The 22,807-nt window shown below is 42.1% G+C and overlaps 1 protein-coding gene across 1 annotated transcript; it reads left to right on the top strand.

Annotated features, from left to right (window-relative positions):
* The first annotated feature begins 1,176 nt into the window (after positions 1-1,176).
* Positions 1,177-22,064, top strand: LOC110492054 (potassium voltage-gated channel subfamily G member 1). The gene is made up of 3 exons (XM_021566031.2): positions 1,177-1,511; positions 16,820-17,710; positions 19,001-22,064. Exons 2-3 carry the CDS (start codon positions 16,901-16,903, stop codon positions 19,772-19,774), a joined length of 1,584 nt encoding a protein of 527 aa, XP_021421706.2. The 5' UTR covers positions 1,177-1,511; positions 16,820-16,900; the 3' UTR covers positions 19,775-22,064.
* The last annotated feature ends 743 nt before the right edge of the window (positions 22,065-22,807 follow it).

Here is a 22,807-nt window from a genome sequence, read left to right as displayed (position 1 = left end):
GTCTTTATTTCATTTTCAATACATTTCCAAAAACATGTTTTTACTTTGTCATTATGGATATATTGTGTGTAGATGTGTGAAGAAAAACAATATTTTCAATCCATTTTGAATTCAGGCTGTAACACTACAAAATGTGGAAAAATCTTAATCTGATCTGTTGTTGCAGAGAATCTTCCAGCAAACCAGCGGCTTACAGTTAGTGCATTCATCTTAGAATAGTTAGGTGGGACAAGTACAAGTACATCACAGTACATCCTCAATAAAGTAGCTATCCGCAAAGTCAGAGTTAGGGGGGGTCCAAGTGCAATTGTGTTGGGGGGGGTCAGTTGAGGTGAGGAGGGGTATTATTTAAGATACTCTTTGAAGAGGTAGGGTTTCAGGTGCTTTTTGAAGATGGGCAGGGACTCTGCTGTCCTAGCTTCAGGGGGAAGATGGTTCCACCATTGACCAGGACAGAGAAGAGCTTGGACTGGGCTGAACAGGAGCTGGGTGGGAGGGCCAAGAGACCAGAGGCGCCAGAACGGAGTGCTCAGGTTGGGGTGTATGGTTTGAGCAATTACGGTTTGAGCAATTTGAACAATTATAATCCACATAATAATTCACATTTCCTGTTGCTGCAGGATTATTTTCCTGCTGAGAAACTGGTCAAATTAAGATAGTAGGCTATATCTTTAACATTTTGAGTGAATATATTTATACCATTTTGAAATGGACATAGAGAATAGGATGTAGGAAGAGGGTGACAGTGAAAAAATTACACTTTTTTTTGTACTGTTAACGCTTTTTTTGTACATTGACAATGGTCGACTGTACCTACACCAACCACTAACTCTGGACACAGTGACGGCTGTCGGAGTACACAAGAGTGATGAGGAACCACACTATGTGAACCTCAGGAGGATAACTTCAGGGGGCGCACATATATATTGCATCTTTATTTAACTAGGCAAGTCAGTTAAGAACAAATTCTTATTTTCAATGAAAGCCTAGGAACAGTGGGTTAACTGTCTTGTTCAGGGGCAGAACAAAAGATTTTTACCTTTTCAGCTCAAGGATTCGATCTTGCAACCTTCACGGTTGCTAGTCCAACGCTCTAACCACTAGGATACCTGCCGCCCCGAGCTGTATAAATATAAACCGTCCACATGAGTGATTATTCCTCTTTCGAAGGTGGAACCCTCCGCTATGCACACCAGCTAGATGCTGGTTGCTGTGGATTTCTGTGAAAAGCTCTCAGAATAATGGCAGAACAGCACATCCCACCTGTGATGTCAGAGCTGCGAGACTAGCTGTTGATGTAGAGAGGAAGGGGGAGCCTATAGCCTGTTGCTCATGATCATCAAATAGCCTGCTAGTACTCTATAAGCCTTGTTCCTGTGCGCAGAGAGAGCAGAGTTGGTGTTCGATGCAGAAGCGACAGCAACAGTTAGGACTTCAGGTTTTCTTGTATTTCTGATCACTTTGTACGAACTAAAACTCACAGCTGTGGGAAGAACTGATACGCAACCACAGTGAGTATTTCATCATATTTGTTCTTATTTACCTCATCTCAGAGGATGTTAATACACATACTGTACCGTATATCAATCCATTTTTGACAGCTCATGTAACAGTAAAATGCATGGCGGTATCAACTAAGTGCTGTCAGTATTCACCAAGACTTCAGTAAGTGTGCATCTGTTGATGCTGACCACCCTATCAACATTTTAGGGGCTGTAATTTGTTGTAATTTTCAGTGTAACACATGATAAACCATTGAGTGGTGTAATATTAGAATTGCTAACGTACTAATCACCCCCACAGTTGCCATGATTATGATCATGTTTATCTAACGAGCATGTTTTTATATTCAGCAACAGTTAGTTGGAAAAAATGAGTCAACCATGTGAAAATATCAATGTGTGCAAGAGTATCATTATAAAAACGTCATAATTCTGACGTTTTTATAATGATACTCTTGCACACGTTGATATTTTCACATGTACAGTAGCTACGTATATACTGCAAGTTTACATTTCCCCTCAGGTTTTTGAATTTAATATGAATGATATACTATTCTTCCAGGGCCATGAACATTTTAGCTACTGTCCACTCTGATTGTATCCAATGGGTCCCATCTGTTCATTTATTATAATGTTATCGCTCCATCTCCATGTCTCTGACAGATGACTATGATTAGCATACCGTAGATCACTACATGGGAATAGAGTGGCCGATATACTACATATGGTACATGGTAAGTCACTTTAAAAAAAAAAATATTTGCCAGATTTTGTTGAACTTCCGTAGCTGTAGCATCCGAGCAACATACAGAAAATATAGTACATGTTCTATTCAAAAGGGCCAAAAAGACTTTAAGCTTCAAATCAAAATAAAATCAGAATTATTTATATAGCCCTTCTTTCATCAGCTGATATCTCAAAGTGCTGTACAGAAACCCAGCCTAAAACCCCAAACAGCAAGCAATGCAGGTGTTGAAGCACGCTGGCTAGGAAAAACTCCCTAGAAAGGCCAAAACCTAGGAAGAAACCTAGAGAGGAACCAGGCTATGAGGGGTGGCCAGTCCTCTTCTGGCTGTGCCGGGTGGAGATTATAACAGGACATGGCCAAGATGTTCAAATGTTCATAACTGACCAGCAGGGTCAAATAATAGGTCTGGGACAGGTAGCACGTCCGGTGAACAGGTCAGGATTCCATAGCCGCAGGCAGAACAGTTGAAACTGGAGCAGCAGCACGGCCAGGTGGACTGGGGACAGCAAGGAGTCATTATGCCAGGTCTGGCCACTGAGACAAGGTCCTACGGCTCAGGTCCTCCGAGAGAGAGAAAGAAAGAGAGAAAGAGAGAATTAGAGAGAGCATACTTAAATTCACACAGGACACCGGATAAGACAGGAGAAGTACTGCAGATATAACAAACTGACCCTAGCCCCCCGACACATAAACTACTGCAGCATAAATACTGGAGGCTGAGACAGGAGGGGTCAGGAGACATTGTGGCCCCATCCGATGATACCCCCGGACAGGGCCAAACAGGAAGGACATAACTCCACCCACTTTGCCAAAACACAGCCCCCACACCACTATAGGGATATCTTCAACCACCAACTTACCATCCTGAGACAAGGCCGAGTATAGCCCACAAAGATCTCCGCCACGGCACAACCCAAGGGGGGGCGCCAACCAAGACAGGAAGATCACACCAGTGACTCAACCCACTCAAGTGACGCACCCCTCCTAGGGATGGCATGAAAGAGCACCAGTAAGCCAGTGACTCAGCCCCTGTAATAGGGTTAGAGGCAGAGAATCCCCGGTGGAAAGAGGGGAACCGGCCAGGCAGAGACAGCAAGGTACATTTTTCTGCATCATTTTTGGCCAGAAAGTTTCTGATTTTTGCAATGTTACATATATGGGAAAATAGCTGTCCTTGAAACAGTCTTGATATGTTCGTCAAAAGAGAGGTCAGCGTCCAGAGTAACGCCGAGCTTCACAAGACACAATGGTTCCAGCATTATTGATACCTAGTAATTTCACAGTCTGACAGACGTATTAAACATTAGAGAGTGAATACTATTGATTGACAGATAGGTCACTCAATATAATATATGTTTCTGGAGTCAAAAACTCATAACAATGTTTTATCATACTCCTTGCCCACAGTTCCCCATATTTGGTTGTAAGTGTAGAGACCCGCTACATTAATGTATTCAGGGCTTGGAGACACAAGTTAGACAGACATTGATAGCTATATCAGTCTGACTACATGAATGTCGAGTCTATGCATAAGGAGCTAAGAGACTTTTGGCTGCTTTAGGCATTTCCACACTCTACATACAGTACCTAACATATTTCTGCTCTACACTGTAAACCCCTACACAGATTTTCTATATTTAGTTGCAACCGGCAACACGAAGGAAGCAATGCTCAAAACCTTGATTACATCTCTGAAAGCCACTACTGGAAATTGATTCATGGCAAATTAGGAGCAATACCAGACCTAAGAAGGGAAGCACTATGAGCTGCGTTGATTTACTAGCGCCACTGTTGTTGGATCACATATGTAAGAGGGTCATTAATCAATTGTGATACTACCAATAATCTGACCTTGGTTTTCCTCAAATGCAATCGTGCACAGAATGCAAGTTATTTCTTCAGACCCCTTTATGATGTATGTTGTGTAATCCATAGATCTATTTCACCCACTCTGCAAGGTCATTCCGATTGGAATGAGATGAACTAATGACTTTCTTGTATTTACATCTCTGGCAGTCATGCTCCCCCATTCCACTCCGACTGGGCTAGTGCCAGAGTAAATATCATCTGCTTATTCCCAGATGTCTTTAGAAGTGGAGGACCTGAGCGACATGTCCTTGCATGTCATTAGATCAGACCACAGAGTCGCCATTTTAACGGCATTAATTAACTTACATTGTCAATGCACCTGAGGAAAATAGTCTACAGAGCCCTTTCTGCTCTTGGGTCAGGGCTAACTGTCGACACAAATTAGGCTGGGATAGGTGGTGTGTGATTGGAGAGCAAAACACTTCACTCTTCCCCAATTTTCACATAACTTGAGTTGAGTGCCTTAAAACGTTGGCTAGTTCCAGCATTAAATATTCAATAGCAATTGATGTACAGTACAAATCTCCCATCTAGAATGATTTAGATATTTTGGGTCTGAGTAATTTGGGCAAACCAACACTGGCTGAACAGTAAGCAGACAGAAGCTTACATAAAAAATGATGTCTAATGCTGTTTATATGCACATTTAGACATTAAACATTAAACAGCATTAGACATCTCCTTTTCTACAATAACATGTTACGTACAAATCCTTGCTGACAGCAGATTATAATTGACAGAGGAACCTACTGTCCATCTTTTTGAGTCACTAACCATTCTATCAAAACGATCATATTGGCTACCAGTACCACTGGTGAAAGTACCAGTCTTCACTCAACACCACACAAAACAACTTTTCCCTTTGACTCACTACCATTCTATTTGCTACCACTGCAGAAAATACTAGCCTTCAGTCAACTCCACACAAAACAACTTTGTCCCCTGTTGTAATTTCCTAGAGCCCAGATCTGTTAATCCATCCCATCAACTAAAGTAGTTTCTCCTCTCTGTTCAGGCTGACACAAATCTAATAAGGGCTTCCAGAAAGACTGGATGTTGTTTTTTTCTCATTTTTAGTCCAAAACGATCCATCTCTCATCCCCCCCCCATCTCTCTTTTATCTGTCATTCAATGTCCTCCCTGCCAGACCATCCCAATGAGGCCTGTAGTGGGGTCTGGTTTGGTCTCGTAGCCACTCAGAGCAATCCCTTCAAACACTCTGTCCCTGCAGTGACAGGACAGACAGGGCAGGCAGCTCTCTTCATGAACATCAAACATCAGACTGTCTGTCTGTGCACATCCCTACTGGGACTCTTTTATCGGTGAAGAGCAGGACTAGGGTCAATTGAACCTTAATTAAACATGCATACCCTGCGCCGTCCGAGACAGGTATGGACAGTACTATAACAGGATACTAATGTGTGGTTATGTAATGCACACAGTCTCACAGCTGAGATCTTGCGTAATCATTACGCAATCTAAAGTTGTGTTCTGTTCCATCTGTGAGTTTACTTTCCAACTCAGAGAGTGTGATATAAAACAAAGAGATCACAGAAAATGTGGATGGGCAAGAAAGAAACCATATGCATAAGAACCAAACCCATGAGAACAAGATAAGAATACTTACCTCATATAGCTAGATCGAAACTACATTTTGCTTTACAAATGTCCTTTTACAGGCATAATTCATCTAAATTTTGAAGATTGAGAGGCACTCTCTACAATTTACAAGAAAATCTAAGTTCTTTGGGCAGAAAGATACAGTAGATTGTGAGCAGAATTCCCCAAGTGTTGTCCATTAGCCAATTATGTTTCCAGTTCTGTAGCCTAATGATCACTTAAATATGACAGGGAAAACTACTCTCTATTCCAAACCAGTGCCGTAGTAAGTCAAGACACTTCAGAAAGAAGAATATGGAGGTTACGTTAAGGTGGAGGGTGGAAGGTGAAGGGTTGAGGGTGAGCATTTGGGTGCTACCCGAAATATTGTCAGTCACGGTGTGGTGGCTTAAGGGGATGAGGAGGAGTGATGAGGCATAATATGGAGCAGCCAGGCAGAAAAGGAGGAATTGGCAGTGTCTTCTCAGTTTCTGTCTGGGTAGTCCAGAGGGCACGAAGAAGGACAAGGACGGAACACTAAGATTAATGGAGAAAATGGTAAAAGTTCGATAATTCCCATTAGCGGCCTGACATTTGCTGAGAGTGAAAAGAATCTACCGAAGGAAAGACAACTGCAATTGCAAGAAAGGACATCTCCATAGGCTGGCGTCGAAAGGTTCTCCACTACACACATAAATTAGAAAGATGGCATAAAGGATTTTCCTTTAAAAAAATATTTTTTACCCCCTTTTCTCCCCAATTTTGTGGCATCCAATTGTTGTTAGTAATTACTATCTTTTCTCGTCGCTACAACTCCTGTACTGGCTCGGGAGAGACGAAGGTCGAAAGCCATGAGTCCTCCGAAACACAACACAACCCAACCAAGCCGCACTGCTTCTTAACACAGCGAGCCTCCAACCCGGAAGCCAGCCGCACCAATGTGTCGGAGGAAACACCGTGCACCTGGCGACCTTGGTTAGCGCGCACTGCACCCGGCTCGCCACAGGAGTCGCTGGTGTGCGATGAGACAAGGATATCCCTACCAGCCAAACCCTCCCTAACCCGGACGACGCTAGGCCAATTGTGCGTCGCCCCACAGACCTCCCGGTCGTGGCTGGCTGCGACAGAGCCTGGGCGCAAACCCAGAGTCTCTGGTGGCACAGCTAGTGCTGCGCTGCAGCCACCCGGGAGGCCCCAGGATTTTCTTTTAAAGTAAGAGCGACAGGAAAGATAAAGATGGTAGTACAGTATGTAAAATATACGATAAACTGTATGAAACCAACTGTTAGTTATATGAAAGATATAAAGTAAAAGTGTTAAAGTATGGTGTGGATTAAAGTAAATCACATTTGGATATTGTGGACCACGGTGAGGGCTAGCAAGGCAATTACATCCCTTGAGATATTTCTTGTTCCAATGTAGTCCGTATTTATTAAATCCACCCACTTACATCAGAAAAGGGTATTTTTTTCTATTCCGCAATTCCTGACGGAGTTTCTGTTGGCATAGGTCTTACAATGTAAGGTTTGCTCCAGGCATTGAATCTTGCCTGCATAAAAAACAGATTTGAAAACAGAGAGGGAGAGAGCGAGCAAGAGAGACAGAGACAGAGTATTGGCTCAGTATTTCTGTGGTCAGAAGTCCATTTCAACACTACCCACTTCGAGTTCATTAAGTTAGATGGATTTCTAAAGGAAAACAATGTTGTTCAGATGGTCATTATGTGGTCTGAATGGTCATTAGAGGAGACTGTAAGACTCCAGGCCAGGCTGTATACTGTTGTCATCTTGAATAGCCTACTTGCACCACACATTTGAGATCGGGGTCAAAAACAAATGGTTTTCGGTCGACAGTAGGTAGACATTGTTACGGGGTTGATGGGAAGGATAGTCCTCCCAGGAGAGGAGAGCACACAAGCCATTAGAAAAACAGGGACCCAGTCCTCCAGGCAGACTTGTTTTGATCAATTTTGGCAAAGTAAGACACGTCTGTAGTAGAGGGTGAAAAATAGTTGTCACTCTACTCACACCACATAGACAGGATTATTAAATAATGACAGAGAATACAAAATGAATAAAAGTAACGAACGATATTACTAAAGAAATATACAGCACCACTCAAAGTTTGAACACACCTAATCATTCAAAGGTTTTCTTAATTTTTTACATTTTCTACATTGTATAATAATAGTGAAGACATGAAAACTGTGAAATAACACATACGGAATCATGTAGTAACCAACATTAAACAAAGTGTTAAACAAATCAAAAGATTTAGATTCTTCAAAGTAGCCAACCTTTACTTTGATGACAGCGTTGCACACTCTCGGCATTCTCTCAACCAGCTTCACCTGGAATGTTTTTCCAAAAGTCTTGAAGGAGTTCCCACATATGCTGAGCACTTGTTGGCTGTTTTTCCTTCACTCTGCAGTCCAACTCATCCCAAACCATCTCAATTGGGTTGAGGTCGGGTGATTATGGAGGCCAGGTCATCTGATGCAGAACTCCATCACTCTCCTTTTTGGTTAAATTGCCCTTACACAGCCTGGAGGTGTGTTGGGTTATTGTCCTGTTGAAAAACAAATGATATTCCCACCAAATGCAAACCAGATTCTTTTAGCACAGTTCAAACACAGTAAGGCAGTTTGATTATGCTTACTATATAACTAAAACTCTGTTTGCTGCAGAATGCTGTGGTAGCCATGCTGGTTAAGTGTGCCTTGAATTCTAAATAAATCACTGACAGTGTCACCAGCCAAGCACCCCACACCATCAAACCTCCTTCTCCATGCTTCACAGTGGGAACCACACATGCAGAGATCATCCGTTCACATACTCTGCATCTCACAAAGACACGGCGGCTGGAACCCAACATCTCGAATTTGGACTCATCAGACCAAAGGACAGATTTCCACCGGTCTAATATCCGTTGCTCAAGTTTCTTGGCCCAAGCAAGTCTCTTCTTATTATTGGTGTCCTTTAGTAGTGGTTTCTTTGCAGCAATTCGATGAAGGCCTGATTCACACAGTCTCCTCTGAACAGTTGATGTTGAGATGTGTCTGTTACTTGAACTCTGTGAAACATTTATTTGGGCTGCAATTTCTGAGGCTGTTAACTCTAGTTAACTTATCCTCTGCAGCAGAGGTAACTCTGGGTCTTCCTTTCCTGTAGCGGTCCTCATGGGAGCCAGTTTCATCATTGCGCGTGATGGTTTTTGCGACTGCACTTGAAGAAACGTTCAAAATTCTTGAAATGTTACAGATTGACTGACTTTCATGTCTTAAAGTAATGATGGACTGTTGTTTCTCTTTACTTATTTGAGCTGTTCTTGCCATAATATGGACTTGGTCTTTTGCCAAATAGGGCTATCTTCTGTATACCAAACCTACCTTGACACAACACAAGTGATTGTCTCAAAAGCAATATGAAGGAAAGAAATTCCACAAATGAACTTTTAACAAGGCATACCTGTTTAATTGTAATGCATTTAAGGTGACTACTTCATGAGGCTGGTTGAGAGAATGCCAAGAGTGTGCAAAGCTGTCATCAAGGCAAAGGCTGGCTACTTTGAAGAATCTCAAATAGAATCTCAAATGATTTGTTTAACACTTTTTTGGTTACTACATGATTCCATATGTGTTATTTCATAGTTTTGATGTCTTCACTATTATTCTGCTATGTAGAAAATAGTACAAATAAAGAAAAACCCTGGAATGAGTAGGTGTGTCCAAACTTTTGACTGTCACTGTATATGATTTGCATATTCAAATTCAACCTGAGTTTTGAATTTCATAGACCTTGATTCTGTATTTAATTGTAAATATTTGACTTATAAGAGATTAGCAAAATGTGGACATTGGATTTAAACTTAACATATAATTGTATAGATCAAAAAGGACTCGATAAGATGAATTTAAGCATTGTATAATTAGTCAACTATAATGTACTTGTTTTTACAGACTTATCTGAAAACAAAACATATTTTACTCATGACCAAACCAATGGCCTCTGAAAGCTAACACAAACGTCAATGTTTATTTAAAGTGTGCCAGAATTGAGAAAATATCACCAAATAAGGATCACCCCTGATCAACTTTATATTTGGTCCATTACCATGCCGTGAACGACACGACTCCAGGATCTCAGTTATAGCCTTTCTCAGACCCTTGAAGTGAGTTTATCACTACATTTCCAAAGCAGTTTGAGTCAGATTCTCATGGCGCTGTAGGAAATCTGCTGTATTTCTGTTACATTTCGAAGCCACAGACAACTCTTAACATTTCAGTAATAGCCTTTCTCAGACCCTTGAAGTGTCCTGTGTAATCTGGTAGTGCTTTTCAAAGACAGTTAGTGTCAGTTTCTCGAAGCACAGTTGGAGACGCATGAGCTCTGCAGATAGAAAGAATCACAGCCCAGGCCAGTGACTCACAAGCAATCTGGAGAGAACATGCCCTTTGGCAAAGCTGCGATAGACAGCACGGCATAGCACCGGCACGGAGAGGCCCATCGACAGAGGGCCAGACCTTAGGCGATCTGGTGGAGACAGAAACATTATCTGGCTCCGTGTTGTTTCATCTCTTCCTCAGAGATTTCTGGGAGATACAGCTCTCCCTCAAGGAGGTGTTTAAAGGCACAGTAGAGTTCTGAAACAACTATTTCACGGGTGTGACTGGAAACGGGCCAAAGGACCACCTGTTACTACTGGCCCCAGAGAGAAAACAAACGGTGCCAGAGCGATTGAAGGGTTTTATCTGTCCGGTCTTTGCCATCCATGTCTTTGGGCGAAGAAGAGGAGAGGAATTTAAGATGATTTATTTGATCATTTTATCTTTGGAGCATGAAGAAGACATAATTGTTCTGCAATTTAGAGTGGAGTGTTCTTTTTACTGTCTTTGGGCAAAGAAGTGGAAAGGGTTTTAATAATGTCTCACAATAATGTTTCTTCCAGATTGGTATCTATCAGTATAATATCCTTGGAGCATCAATAAATGAGCCAATTTAATGGCCATTTCATTTTACTGGATATTTAGGATTTTGTAAGCAGATAGGACACTGTTTGTTGAAACTAAAATGGCCTATTTATCACACCACTGGTGATATGTTTTGAGTACTCCATCAAGATACAGAATGCTGTTGAGAATAACTGCAGTGTCATTGGCCATCACAAAAGTGGCCTGTATAGTTTGTTCAAGTGGTTGAGCAGATTCAAGCTGCAGTTCATTGTGACCGAAATGTTTCTCCTCACCCCATCTCGTACATATCCAGATGTACACTTTTCATTTCCATTTGAGTCATCTATCAGACCCTCTTATCCAGAGGGATTAATCAACAATCCCATCCTTGCTGAACTCCCCTGGCTTCCGGTCAACTATACGATTAACTTTAAAATAATCCTCGTAGTGTTTTAAAGCCTTGAATGGATTGAGGCCTACCTACATCAGTGACCTCATTTCTATCAATGAGCCACCTCGGACTCTCAGCAACTCCCTACTGCTTCAATTCCCAAAGACACGTCTCCGTACTATGGGGGACCGAGCCATCTGAGAGACGCTCAATCAATCAGAACTTTTAAAACAGCCTTAAAACACATTTCTACATACTGTCATTCATATAGTCCTCATCTGGAAAGTCCCTTTAGGACATATTATTGCCACTTCCTGCCTTGATTCAAAACATAGAATGTCTATTGTCAGGAAGAGTGGGGTGTGCCCAACTACACAAGCGGCAGTGAGTAAACACACAACAAAAGAGTTGTGACGCTTTTACTTTAGCTTTTAGTTTGACAGATATTACTTGCTAAGCTTTTTAGTGTCTCTGTAGTTTTACTCCACAAAGTTTCCTAACTGCTTCACTTGAGTGAGGTCCAGCCTGCACTCTTGTGCCAGTCAGTTGATTAGGGAATGCCTTGCAGGTGTGCTGATTAGTAATCCTGCACAGGTGTGTTGGATGAGCAGAGCTGTGGCACAGTCTTCCGCTGGCCTGGGGCCGAAGGCAGTGCAGCTTTCCACAGTGCTGCTGACCACTATGCTGCAGCCAGGGCCGCTGCCCATGGTGCTGAAGTGAGCACACCTGTCTCCTGTGCTGAGGTGGCTGGCTCTGTTCATGGTGCTGAACTGGGCATCTTTCAGCCACATCTATGCCCATGTCTCTCACGGTGCCACATGTACTGCATATTGTATTTTATTATAATGATTTATATTTTTGCCTATGTAGAACTTTAAGACAACACTGTAATGAAAAGCACTATACATATTAAGTGCATTATTATTAGTATTATTAACCTCTCTGGTACAAGTGGGATGCTAGCGTCCCGTCCCACCTCGACAACAGCCAGTGAAATTGCAGGGTGCCAAATTCAAAACAGAAATCCCATCATAAAAAATCCTCAAACATACAAGTAATATACACCATTTTAAAGATAAACGTCTTGTAAATCCAAACACAGTGTCCGATTTCAAAAAGGCTTTACTACGAAAGCACACCATGCGATTATGTTAGGTTAGCGCCTAGTCACAGAAAACCATACAGCCATTTTCCAGCCAAGGAGAGGGCTCACAAAAGTCAGAAATAGCAATTAAATGAATCACTAACCTTTGATGATCTTCATCAGATGGCACTCATAGGACTTCATTTAAACAATACACGTATGTTTTGTTCGATAAAGTTCATATTTATATCAAATAATCTCAGTTTACATTGGCGCGTTATTTTCAGAAATGTATTGTCTCAAACAAACATCTGGTGAAAGTGCAGAGAGCCACATCAAATCACAGAAATACTCATCATAAACATTGATCTAAGATACAAGTGTTTAACATACGATTTAAGATAAACTTCTCCTTAATGCAACCGCTGTGTCAGATTTCAAAAAATCATTATGGCAAAAGCACACCATGCGATTATATTAGGTCAGCGCCTAGCAAAGGAAAACCAAAAAGCCATTTTCCAATAAAGGAGAGGTGTCACAAAAGTCAGAAATCGCGTTAAAATTAATCACTTACCTTTGATGATCTTCATCTGATGGCACTCCCAGGTCTCCATGTTAGACAACACACTTTTGTTTTGTTCGATAAAGTTCATCTTTATGTCCAAATACCTCCTTTATGTTCGCGCGTTTAGTCCAGTAATCCAAGTGCACAAGGCGCGGGGACTAAGTCCAGATGAAAAGTCAAAAAAGTTCCATTACAGTTTGTAGAAACATGTCAAACGATGTATAGAATCAATATTTAGGATGTTTTTATCAAAAATCTTCAAAAATATTCCAACCGGACAATTCTTTTGTCATTAGAAATGAAAGGGAACGGAGCTCGGGCTCACAGCCGTGCGTGTGACTAAACTAAAGGCTTTCAGCCTGACCACTGGTTCAAACAGCTCTTATTCGCTCCCCTTTCATAGTAGAAGCCTGAAACAATGTTCTAAAGACTGTTGACATCTAGTGAAAGCCTTAGGAAGTGCAATCTGACCCCATAGACACAGTATATTGGAAAGGCAATCACTTGAAAAACTACAAACCTCAGATTTCCCACTTCCTGGTTGGACTTTTCACAGGTTTTCACCTGCCATATGAGTTCTGTTATACTCACAGACATCATTCAAACAGTTTTAGAAACTTCAGAGTGTTTTCTATCCACATCTACTAATCTTATGCATATCCTAGCCTCTGGGCCTGAGTAGCAGGCAGTTTACTCTGGGCACGCTTTTCATCCGGACGTGAAAATACTGCCCCCTACATCAAAGAAGTTAAGATACCTTTTCCCTTCTATTTAAGATGGGGCCCTCTGTTCTTTAGAAACAACCAGTGGCAAACCAAACACAGATTGCTCCCATGGGAAACCAAGCAGGCTATATGAGAGGAATAGGTGAATGTCAATGTACTACATCATCTTTGGCTTCGCTTGGGGTGGTTCACTCTAATGTGACAGGTGGGAAACAGAGAAGTAATCATTGGCCCGAGGCACTGACAGTGCAAACACCTAATAACCACCCACTGACCGTGACGCACTCTGATACATACATTCTTATGCGTTTTGTCATATGGGTTTTTTATTCACAGCTAAAACGTGTTGTATTGTGGGATTGGTAGTCATTTCACACACAGCAAGATGGAAATTGGAGTGTTTCAAAAGGCTATTCTTTACAGTTGCAGAGAGTGAGGCTGTATAACTAAGAGGTGATCGTATTGTAAAAAAGTGTTATGTATCACATGCAATCAATCCATCCCTAAGTGCTATAGCTACCATATAGTCTGAAAAAATCAAAGCAGCACTGGAAAAGCTACACTGTAACTGTTACGCAATGGATAGCAGATGTTTTCTGACAGAAAATGGTTGGCTATGTTTATATCAATTCATCTAGATGAGTAAACGTGTTCAAATATGTGTGCATGGTATCTTTATGTAACAGGGACCAACAGTGTGGGTTTAGTGTTGCATCATTAGACGATAATGATCAGTTTGTTGTGACAGAACTGGGTACTGGGGTTGGGGTTGCCTTTCCTTAGCTGCCTAAAAGTTATAGGGGTCCGCCATATGATGTACAAGTAGGGGGACATCAAGAACAACTACATTTGTCCAATGTTGTTTAACCAATGTGGCAGGAATGTTCATATTGGGAAGAGCCAATATTGGCAGTCTTAGCAGATTAGAAATCCATTTTTGTAAGCAGGAAGTCACCCTGCTCTTTATGATGATATCACATTGCTGAGTCTAGGTCTTCCTGCCTATGTGTTTGCGTCTGTGTGTGTGTGTGAGTATGTGTACTGTGTATGCAGTGTCATTATGCAGTAGTCCTGAAATAGAAGTTTGCTATAAGATCTTGATTCCCATGTACTGTAAATTTAACTATATCACCTTCGGCTATGAATTAGTCTTGCCAAGTTCTCACCAGTGTTTTCGTTCCAAGTACATTTATCATCTCACCCCAGTGTTTATCATAGTTACATGACTCCTCTACATGATACATGGTTGCCCTACGGCTGTAAAGAATCAACATTATGTGTGGCATCCACTACAATTACATCCACTAGACAACCAGACCCCAGATCATTTCAGGTGTTGTCCATCGAGCATCAACATCACAGTGAAATCATATGTTGCCTATCCATTAGACAGAGCTTTTAAGTGCATTACAGGGGAAATCAATCACAATCAGCAACCGTTTCAAGCATCTAAAATCAACCAATACATGTAACAGGGTTTATTTTATTGAGGCTTTTGCCTATTAGTGACATATAATGAGAAAAGACAGGGAATCAATGATTTATTAATGTTTTTAGTTTTTCATATGATTCCACATCTGTTATGTGTTAACTGTACATTATGGTCACATCAAATCAAACCAAAGTTTATTTGTCACGTGCGCCGAATACAACCGGTGTGTTTCACCTTACAGTGAAATGCTTACTTACAGGCTCTAACCAGTAGTGCAAAAAAGGTATTAGGTGATCAATAGGTAAGTAAAGAAATAAAACAACAGTAAAAAGACAGGCTATATATAGTAGCGAGGCTATAAAAGTAGCGAGGCTATAAAAGTAGCAAGGCTACATACAGACACCGGTTAATCAGGCTGATTGAGGAAGTATGTACATGTAGATATGGTTAAAGTGACCATGCAGATATGATAAACAGAGAGTAGCAGCAGCGTAAAAGAGGGGTTGGGGGGGCACAGAATGCAAATAGTCCGGGTAGCCATTTGATTACCTGTTCAGGAGTCTTATGGCTTGGGGGTAAAAACTGTTGAGAAGCCTTTTTGTACTAGACTTGGCACTCCGGTACCGCTTGCCATGCGGTAGTAGAGAGAACAGTCTATGACTGGGGTGGCTGGGGTCTTTGACAGTTTTTAGGGCCTTCCACTGACACCACCTGGTGTAGAGGTCTTGGATGGTAGGCAGCTTAGCCCCAGTGATGTACTGGGCCGTACTCACTACCCTCTGTAGTGCCTTGCGGTCAGAGGCCGAGCAATTGCCATACCAGGCAGTGATGCAACCAGTCAGGATGCTCTCGATGTTGCAGCTGTAGAACCTTTTGGGGATCTCAGGACCCATGCCAAATAGTTTTAGTTTACTGAGGGTGAATAGGCTTTGTCGTGCCCTCTTCACGACTGTCCTGATTACATAGTAATCCTTGAAATGGAAAAATATGTTATCCTATTTAAAAGTCAAAGGATTTAGGCCTACTACATCTGTGACATGAACAGACCACTTGAATGAACTTCTAAATTAAATTGCAGGATACATAAAGTCAATTAAAAATTCTAACTAGCAACAAAGATGCTTTGCCTCTTCCTCTCTGTTAGCAAGTACATTCCCCCATATGTTCAGTACATAGAAAACTAGCTAGCTAGCTACCATTATTACATTAACCAACATTATCTTCGATCTTAATCAAGATATTGTGGATGACTGACTGACATCAGACTACAATGGGTAGTCATTAAACAAATATGCCAAGAATACCAATGCTACTAAAAACAAGTTAGCACAGTTAATAAAGTTACTAAAGAGAAATGTCCACCGAGTTGTGTGGACATGGGACGAGCAGCTAGCTATCTTCCCGGCTAATTTTTATTTGCTACCAGCCAGAAAAGTCAAAGCAGAGACGGTATTTTGTAGCTAACTACCAAGCTACACTACCAAAGTTAGGTCGGTAATTCAGTTAAATGAAAAGATGTAGTGTTAGGAAAAAGACACTCACCAAAACAGTGAACTCTGGAGTCACCGGTTTGTTTTTCAGACAGAGTCTGACTTCAACTCGAGTGCTTTTACCTCAGAAAAAAAGACACAATATTTTTGTTGGGGTGGAGGAGAACTTGGAGTTTGATGTATACTACATCCTACATTTTAAAACATAATTTCAAGCAAAAGTATTTTTCAATACTTAATGTCTAATATGATCAGTTGGTGGCTTTAACACTAAAAGAACACAAAGATCTTAATCAGGAAAGAGTTCAACCTGGTCCTGGAACCCACAATCCAACAAAGAACAATCTACGAACGTTCCTTTGTGGCACATGTAGTCCTACCCAGTACCTGTACCCTTTGCATATGAGATTATGAAATAATGATACATAGAATTTTGTGTTTGTCCTTTCCTCTCCTTCTAAAGGTAAGCATGTGCCAGAGAAAGGTCGACCACAGGGATGTGACCAGCGATGGAGGTAGAGGGGTTGTTCCTGTATAGGTAAAGATGACGCTGCTGGCAGGTGATGGCTCGGACTACGACTACAGCGCTCTGAGCTGTGCCTCTGATGCCTCCCTCCTCCTCCCTCAACCCCCGCCCCTGTCAGAGCAGGAGGCCCTCAAGGGGGCCTACTACAAACGAGCCCAATTACTTCCCGAGGACTCAGACCACCTCCTCACCAATGCTACCTCGCTCTTCGCTACCCATAAACTCCACGTCATCATCAACGTGGGTGGGCTGCGTTATCAACTACCCTGGACCACCTTGGAGGACTTCCCCCTGTCCCGACTGGGCCAGCTGCGCCTCTGCAGCAGCTTCGACGAGATCATGTGCGTCTGCGATGATTACGACATCGCTCAAAACGAGTTCTTCTTCGACCGCTCGCCTTGTGCCTTCCGCACCATCCTGACTTTCCTGCGGGCTGGGAAGCTGCGGTCCCTCAGGGAGATGTGTGCCCTCTCCTTCAGGGAGGAGCTGCACTACTGGGGGGTCCCTGAAGAGAACCTGGAGTGGTGCTGCCGTCGCCGCCTCATCCAGCGGGTGGATGAGTGTGACGAGTTGGAGCGGGCTGCCCAGGAGGACGAGGAGGAGGAGCTGATGATGGACACGGCCAGCGGGCACCGAAGGGGTTCCACCGCCCTGGCTACGGAGACCCGGATGGGACATTGTATGAACAAGCTGAGGGACATGGTGGAGCGGCCCCACTCGGGCCTGCCAGGAAAGATCTTTGCCTGTCTGTCGGTGCTGTTTGTCACCATCACAGCTGTCAACCTGTCCATCAGTACCATGCCGGCTATGAGAGAGGAGGAGGAGCAAGTAGGTGGAAATTTTGAGGACCAGGAGGCCTCAGTACAGGGCAACAGGTCATACACTCTGTACACTTCCCAGACACTTGATAACAAAACTTGCACTTTGAAATTGTAAAAAAAAAAACATTTTGAATATCAGAGCTGTAATGTAAAGCACAAAGAGCATTTGTCAAGTTAAAGTAATAATGGATTATGTGCATGGGCTATAATTTGCAAAGAAAACACATCTGAAACATTTGGAAAAGTCTTGTTCGAATTGAATATACATGCTCATGATCATGGCTGACTTGAATCACTGCAGTAATTCCTATTTTTTTGGCCTCGGTAGCCAGAGAAAAATAAAATTGGAGTGACACACACACACACACACACACACACCACTGCACTTCTCTGGTTTCACTGTGAGTTCTAGGAGAGTACTTCCAGGAGCAAAAGCAATTAATTCATTTTTAGCCTCCGTTATCTGGTGGTAACCATCATGGAACATATTTTGTAACCCAGAAGGTAATTCATTACCCCAGAGGCTGATACCTGAGCAGAGCATTCCAAAATTGCATCCCTGATAGATTCTATTGTTAGACGGTTAGAATCAATTGAAGATGAGTATTTTGCTATCTAAACGCTGTTCTGTCTGAGAACAAGCTTATTGTACACTCTGTGTAGAAATGATACACTGCTATAAGTTGTTTCCTACTCTGTGGGAGTGTTTCGTGATAATACTGCATGTTTTCTTCTGAAATAGAATCAACTCAAAGGCCACTTTATATCATACCGTATGTGCTTTGAATTGGTTAATAATTTAATATCCATAATTGAAAAACAATTTCTAAGAAACAATCTCCCAAATAGTACATAACCTTCAGGAATTTGTTTATGTTTTTGTTTCAGTACATAGATTTTTAAAAATATTTGATGTAGCTGAATAAAGCAACACGTACTTTCACAGCACCTCACTCTGTGCAAGAACCGTCTGAGCAGAGAACAGAGAACATAAAACATATTGGTAACAAGCTGTGAACATAAAATATTTGGGCTGTAATGAATGGAGTCTGTGTTCAATGCCCTGCAGTCTACAATTTGACATTTGAGGAATAGAATTTGGCATACCTCAATGACGTACCTTCTATTTTAGGCAGCACCATAGCTCCCTCTAGTGTCAAACTACTCTTGCAACAACCAAAAGTCAAGAACGAGTTCAGAGCAAAAGCCTATACACCTTGTGGCTTGGTGTATAGAACACTGCTGTATATGCTAGATGTTTATATACAGGTGGTAACCAGTATCTCGTGTCTCTTAGGGCAAGTGCTCCCAGATGTGCTACAACATCTTCATTGTGGAGACGGTGTGTGTGGGCTGGTTCTCCCTAGAATTCACCCTGCGCTTCATCCAGGACCGAGACAAACTAGCCTTCCTGAGGCGCCCTCTGAACCTCATAGACGTGGTGGCAATCCTGCCCTACTACATCACCCTGGTCGTGGACAGCTACCAGGGGGAGAAGAAGCTGGGCTCGGGAAGTAGTTACCTGGATAAGGTGGGCCTTGTGCTCCGTATCCTCCGCGCCCTGAGGATCCTATATGTGATGCGACTGGCCCGCCACTCCTTGGGCCTGCAGACTCTGGGGCTGACGGCGCGGCGCTGCACACGGGAGTTTGGGTTGCTCCTCCTCTTCCTCTGTGTGGCCATTGCCCTCTTCTCCCCGCTGCTCTACCTCATCGAGAACGAGATGGCCGCCACCCACGAGTTCAGCAGTATCCCCGCCACCTACTGGTGGGCTGTCATTACCATGACAACGGTGGGCTACGGGGACATGGTTCCGAGGAGCATCCCGGGTCAGGTGGTGGCGCTAAGCAGTATCCTGAGCGGGATTCTTCTCATGGCATTCCCAGTCACCTCCATCTTTCATACGTTCTCCCGGTCCTACGTGGAACTGAAGCAGGAGCAGCAGAGGCTACTGCAAAGACGGACACACTTCCTGTTACGCAGGAGGATGGGTGGGCTGGGAAGTAACATGTCGCTGGAGAGTGACTACCCCAGCTGTGGCTCCACTAAGACCAGGGACCGGGATGACTGAAGAGTAGGAGGAGGAGGAGGAGGAGGAGCAGTAGGAGAAGCAGTAGGTGGAGTAGGGAGAATTAAAGGACATGAAGCACAGAGAGAATAAAACAAAAGAGGGGTTAGGACTTGTCAACTTCATCTGTGAACAGCGACCCAAATGACTGTGGATGATGAGAGAAAGAAATCAAGGACACAAAGCACAGAGACAATGGAGAGAAAATCTGAGAGAGAAACAAATAAGGGTTAAGAGGACCTGGCAATGCTCTGCTAAAAATGTTTTAGTTTATTATTCTTCTCTGGACGATGTCATCTCTGTCTGCCATTATGCGGTAATAGAGGCCAGAAATATTCCCATAAACCAGAAGATCTGCACAATAACAGAAAGAAGATTGTAATGAATCCTATTAGATCATTGACATTTTGCTGTATAACAGTACATTATATTCCATAAATGCATAAATCCAAAATAACCTACAGTATAAGCTATATGTAATATGTGATCGATTTCTTATTCATTTTTGTGTCTCAATTGTGAAGAGTCCAGTCCATAACCATATTTCTTAAAAGAGTTAGATGTATTGGAGGTGCATTGGTGCTCAGCACTGTTAGGGGTTGCATATGCAATTTTATGTATGAAACATTGAAGAAACATGTATATGTCTGTAGTTGTTGTGTGCTCCGTGTCTTGAAAATGTGTTTCTAAATAATGCTGTCGGTTGCTAAATATTTACAACTGAACTGAAGCTGATCTGCCTCATGATTGCTTGGACTTATTTGTAATTTCACTGACTTTGTTGCTATTTCCCAAACAATTATATGTCTATTGGGTCCTACTAATCCCCCCAAACAACCCAAAACAACCCAAAAGTACCAACAAGTACCTAAAAGTACCCAAAATAACCCAATAATAGCCAAAAGAACCCAAAAGAATAACAAAAAAACCTAATCAGGTACCCAAAATAACTCCAAACAGAATGGAGGCTTGTGTAAGGAGCTATAGGAGGACTGTCTCCCACATTGTCATGTGGTTTCTATATATTTGATGTGTTTGATACCGTTCCATTATTCCATTCCAGGCATTACAATGAACCCGTCCTCCTATAGATCCTCCCACCTGCCTCCTCTGCCAACCCGGTACCAAAAGAACCCATAAACAAACCCAAACAGTTACTCAAATGATAAGTTCAGGTTCACGTTTCTGATGTTTCAGGTGTTACGCCACATGCTAGTCATAACTAGGAAACTCTGAAATGTCTGACTTGCTGATTTGCTGAATGCGGCACGTCTATAACTACAATCAATTAGAATCTTTTGGGTTCTTTTGGTACCCGGTTTGGCAGAAGAGGCATGTGGGAGGATCTATAGGAAGATGGCGCGTTCACTTTTGTCAAGATAGTGACCAACGATGGTCACCAACTTTCAAAGTGTGTTGCAATAATGGGCATAAAAATTGTCTGACTACATCATACGATCAAAGGTCATGAACTTCGACTGCAGTCAACTGAAGATTTCTTCAGTTGCTCCTCAGCAACTGAAACTTGAATTCGAAACAAAAGCATTGTGTGAGATGAGCCTCTTCAATTTTTTTTGATGTTGCCACCTATCGTTGGTTATTATCAATGCATGTTTACTGTTTTTGGGTGGATGACTATTTAGAGCATAAATACATCTTTATCTTTACATCCTAACAATCTAATTACATAGGCCTACATGTGATCCACATTTCTAACATAGATAAATGAAATATCCAACTAGATGCTACTGTAACGTTGTGTCCCATGTTATATCCTGCAATTTATTTGTTCAGTCTGTAATATTGTTGTCACCAAACAAATGCAAATGTGTTGATTGTCTATTAAGTGTGAATAAAATTGAATACATATTGTAAGCTACACATGGCTTATTTTAGGGGATTTCTACACTGGCAATTTTAGAGGCTTAATCTGTGTCCGGGAAACCAGCCCTTAATGAGCAAGTATCCCAGACGCCAGTCGCGGGGTCAATACCAACTGCGTTTGACTGCTTGGCATGTTGTTTGGCATATTGTTTGCCAAGTAATTTATGTGAACTGATGTACATGTATAGTCTAATCCTGTTCATATTGTTTACCCAGTACGTGAACTGATGTACATACATGTATAGTCTAATCCTGTTCATAGTGTTTACCCAGTATGTGAACTGATGTACATGTAAATGATGCCTTTTCTGTACAGTGAGTGTTTTGTCCTTCATGTGCTTGAATCAAATTCTGTTATTTCCATGCTGACAAAAGCAACATTAAAGGTTGAGAATTAAAGAAATTACACTCCCAGCTGTAGCGATGCTGCCATTCAATCAATTACCATACAATAAGAATCTTTGTGGACTAGGTTTAATCACATCTGTTACAACTCCATGTTGCACTTGCACAATTAATGAGGAAGGTGCAAGGCCATGAAGTAATTGTAAACAACACATCATATCTCACATGATGCAAAAACACATATGTTCTCATTCTAGTAGCCTATGCACTCACTATCTGGTTGTGTTTTGAGAAACCCATCACAAAAATACAGAACAATTCCTGTGAATGTTAAAGAGCTTGGGCTGGTATCTAATTTCCTCATCAGCATATTAATTCCTTGGACCATGTTGATCGTGTTCAGCTTCGGGTATGAGATGTCGAATTTCGATAGCCTCCACTTCATCGGCAGTAACAAAGGCGAATGCCACATCTGCAATTGGCTATGTTTCTGTTAAGGTGTCCAGTGATTTTCTTGTCGACATTTAGAAAGTGCTCGCATAGAAAATAGAAGCGACAATTGCCTGCTAGGGTGAGTTTCCATTCAGGCTAACTATCTTGTGTCGATAAAAGCAGCATAATGACATCACACCTAAGAAACATTTTTTTTTGTTGCAAAAACCTATGGTCAGTGTCGAATACAAATGTGGTGGTTGAAGTGTTTCCATTAGCCATTTTGGCAAATTGCACGTTAATAAGCTGGCCACAGCCTGTAGGCCTATGTGTCATGTGTCAGGTAGCCCCCAAAAGCCTGCATGTATAGAATGC

This window comes from Oncorhynchus mykiss, chromosome 16 (genome assembly GCF_013265735.2).
Source record: "Oncorhynchus mykiss isolate Arlee chromosome 16, USDA_OmykA_1.1, whole genome shotgun sequence".
Classification (NCBI taxonomy): Eukaryota; Metazoa; Chordata; class Actinopteri; order Salmoniformes; family Salmonidae; genus Oncorhynchus; species Oncorhynchus mykiss.
Note: the sequence above shows the minus strand (reverse complement) of the source record. Positions and strands in the feature narration are given on the sequence as shown.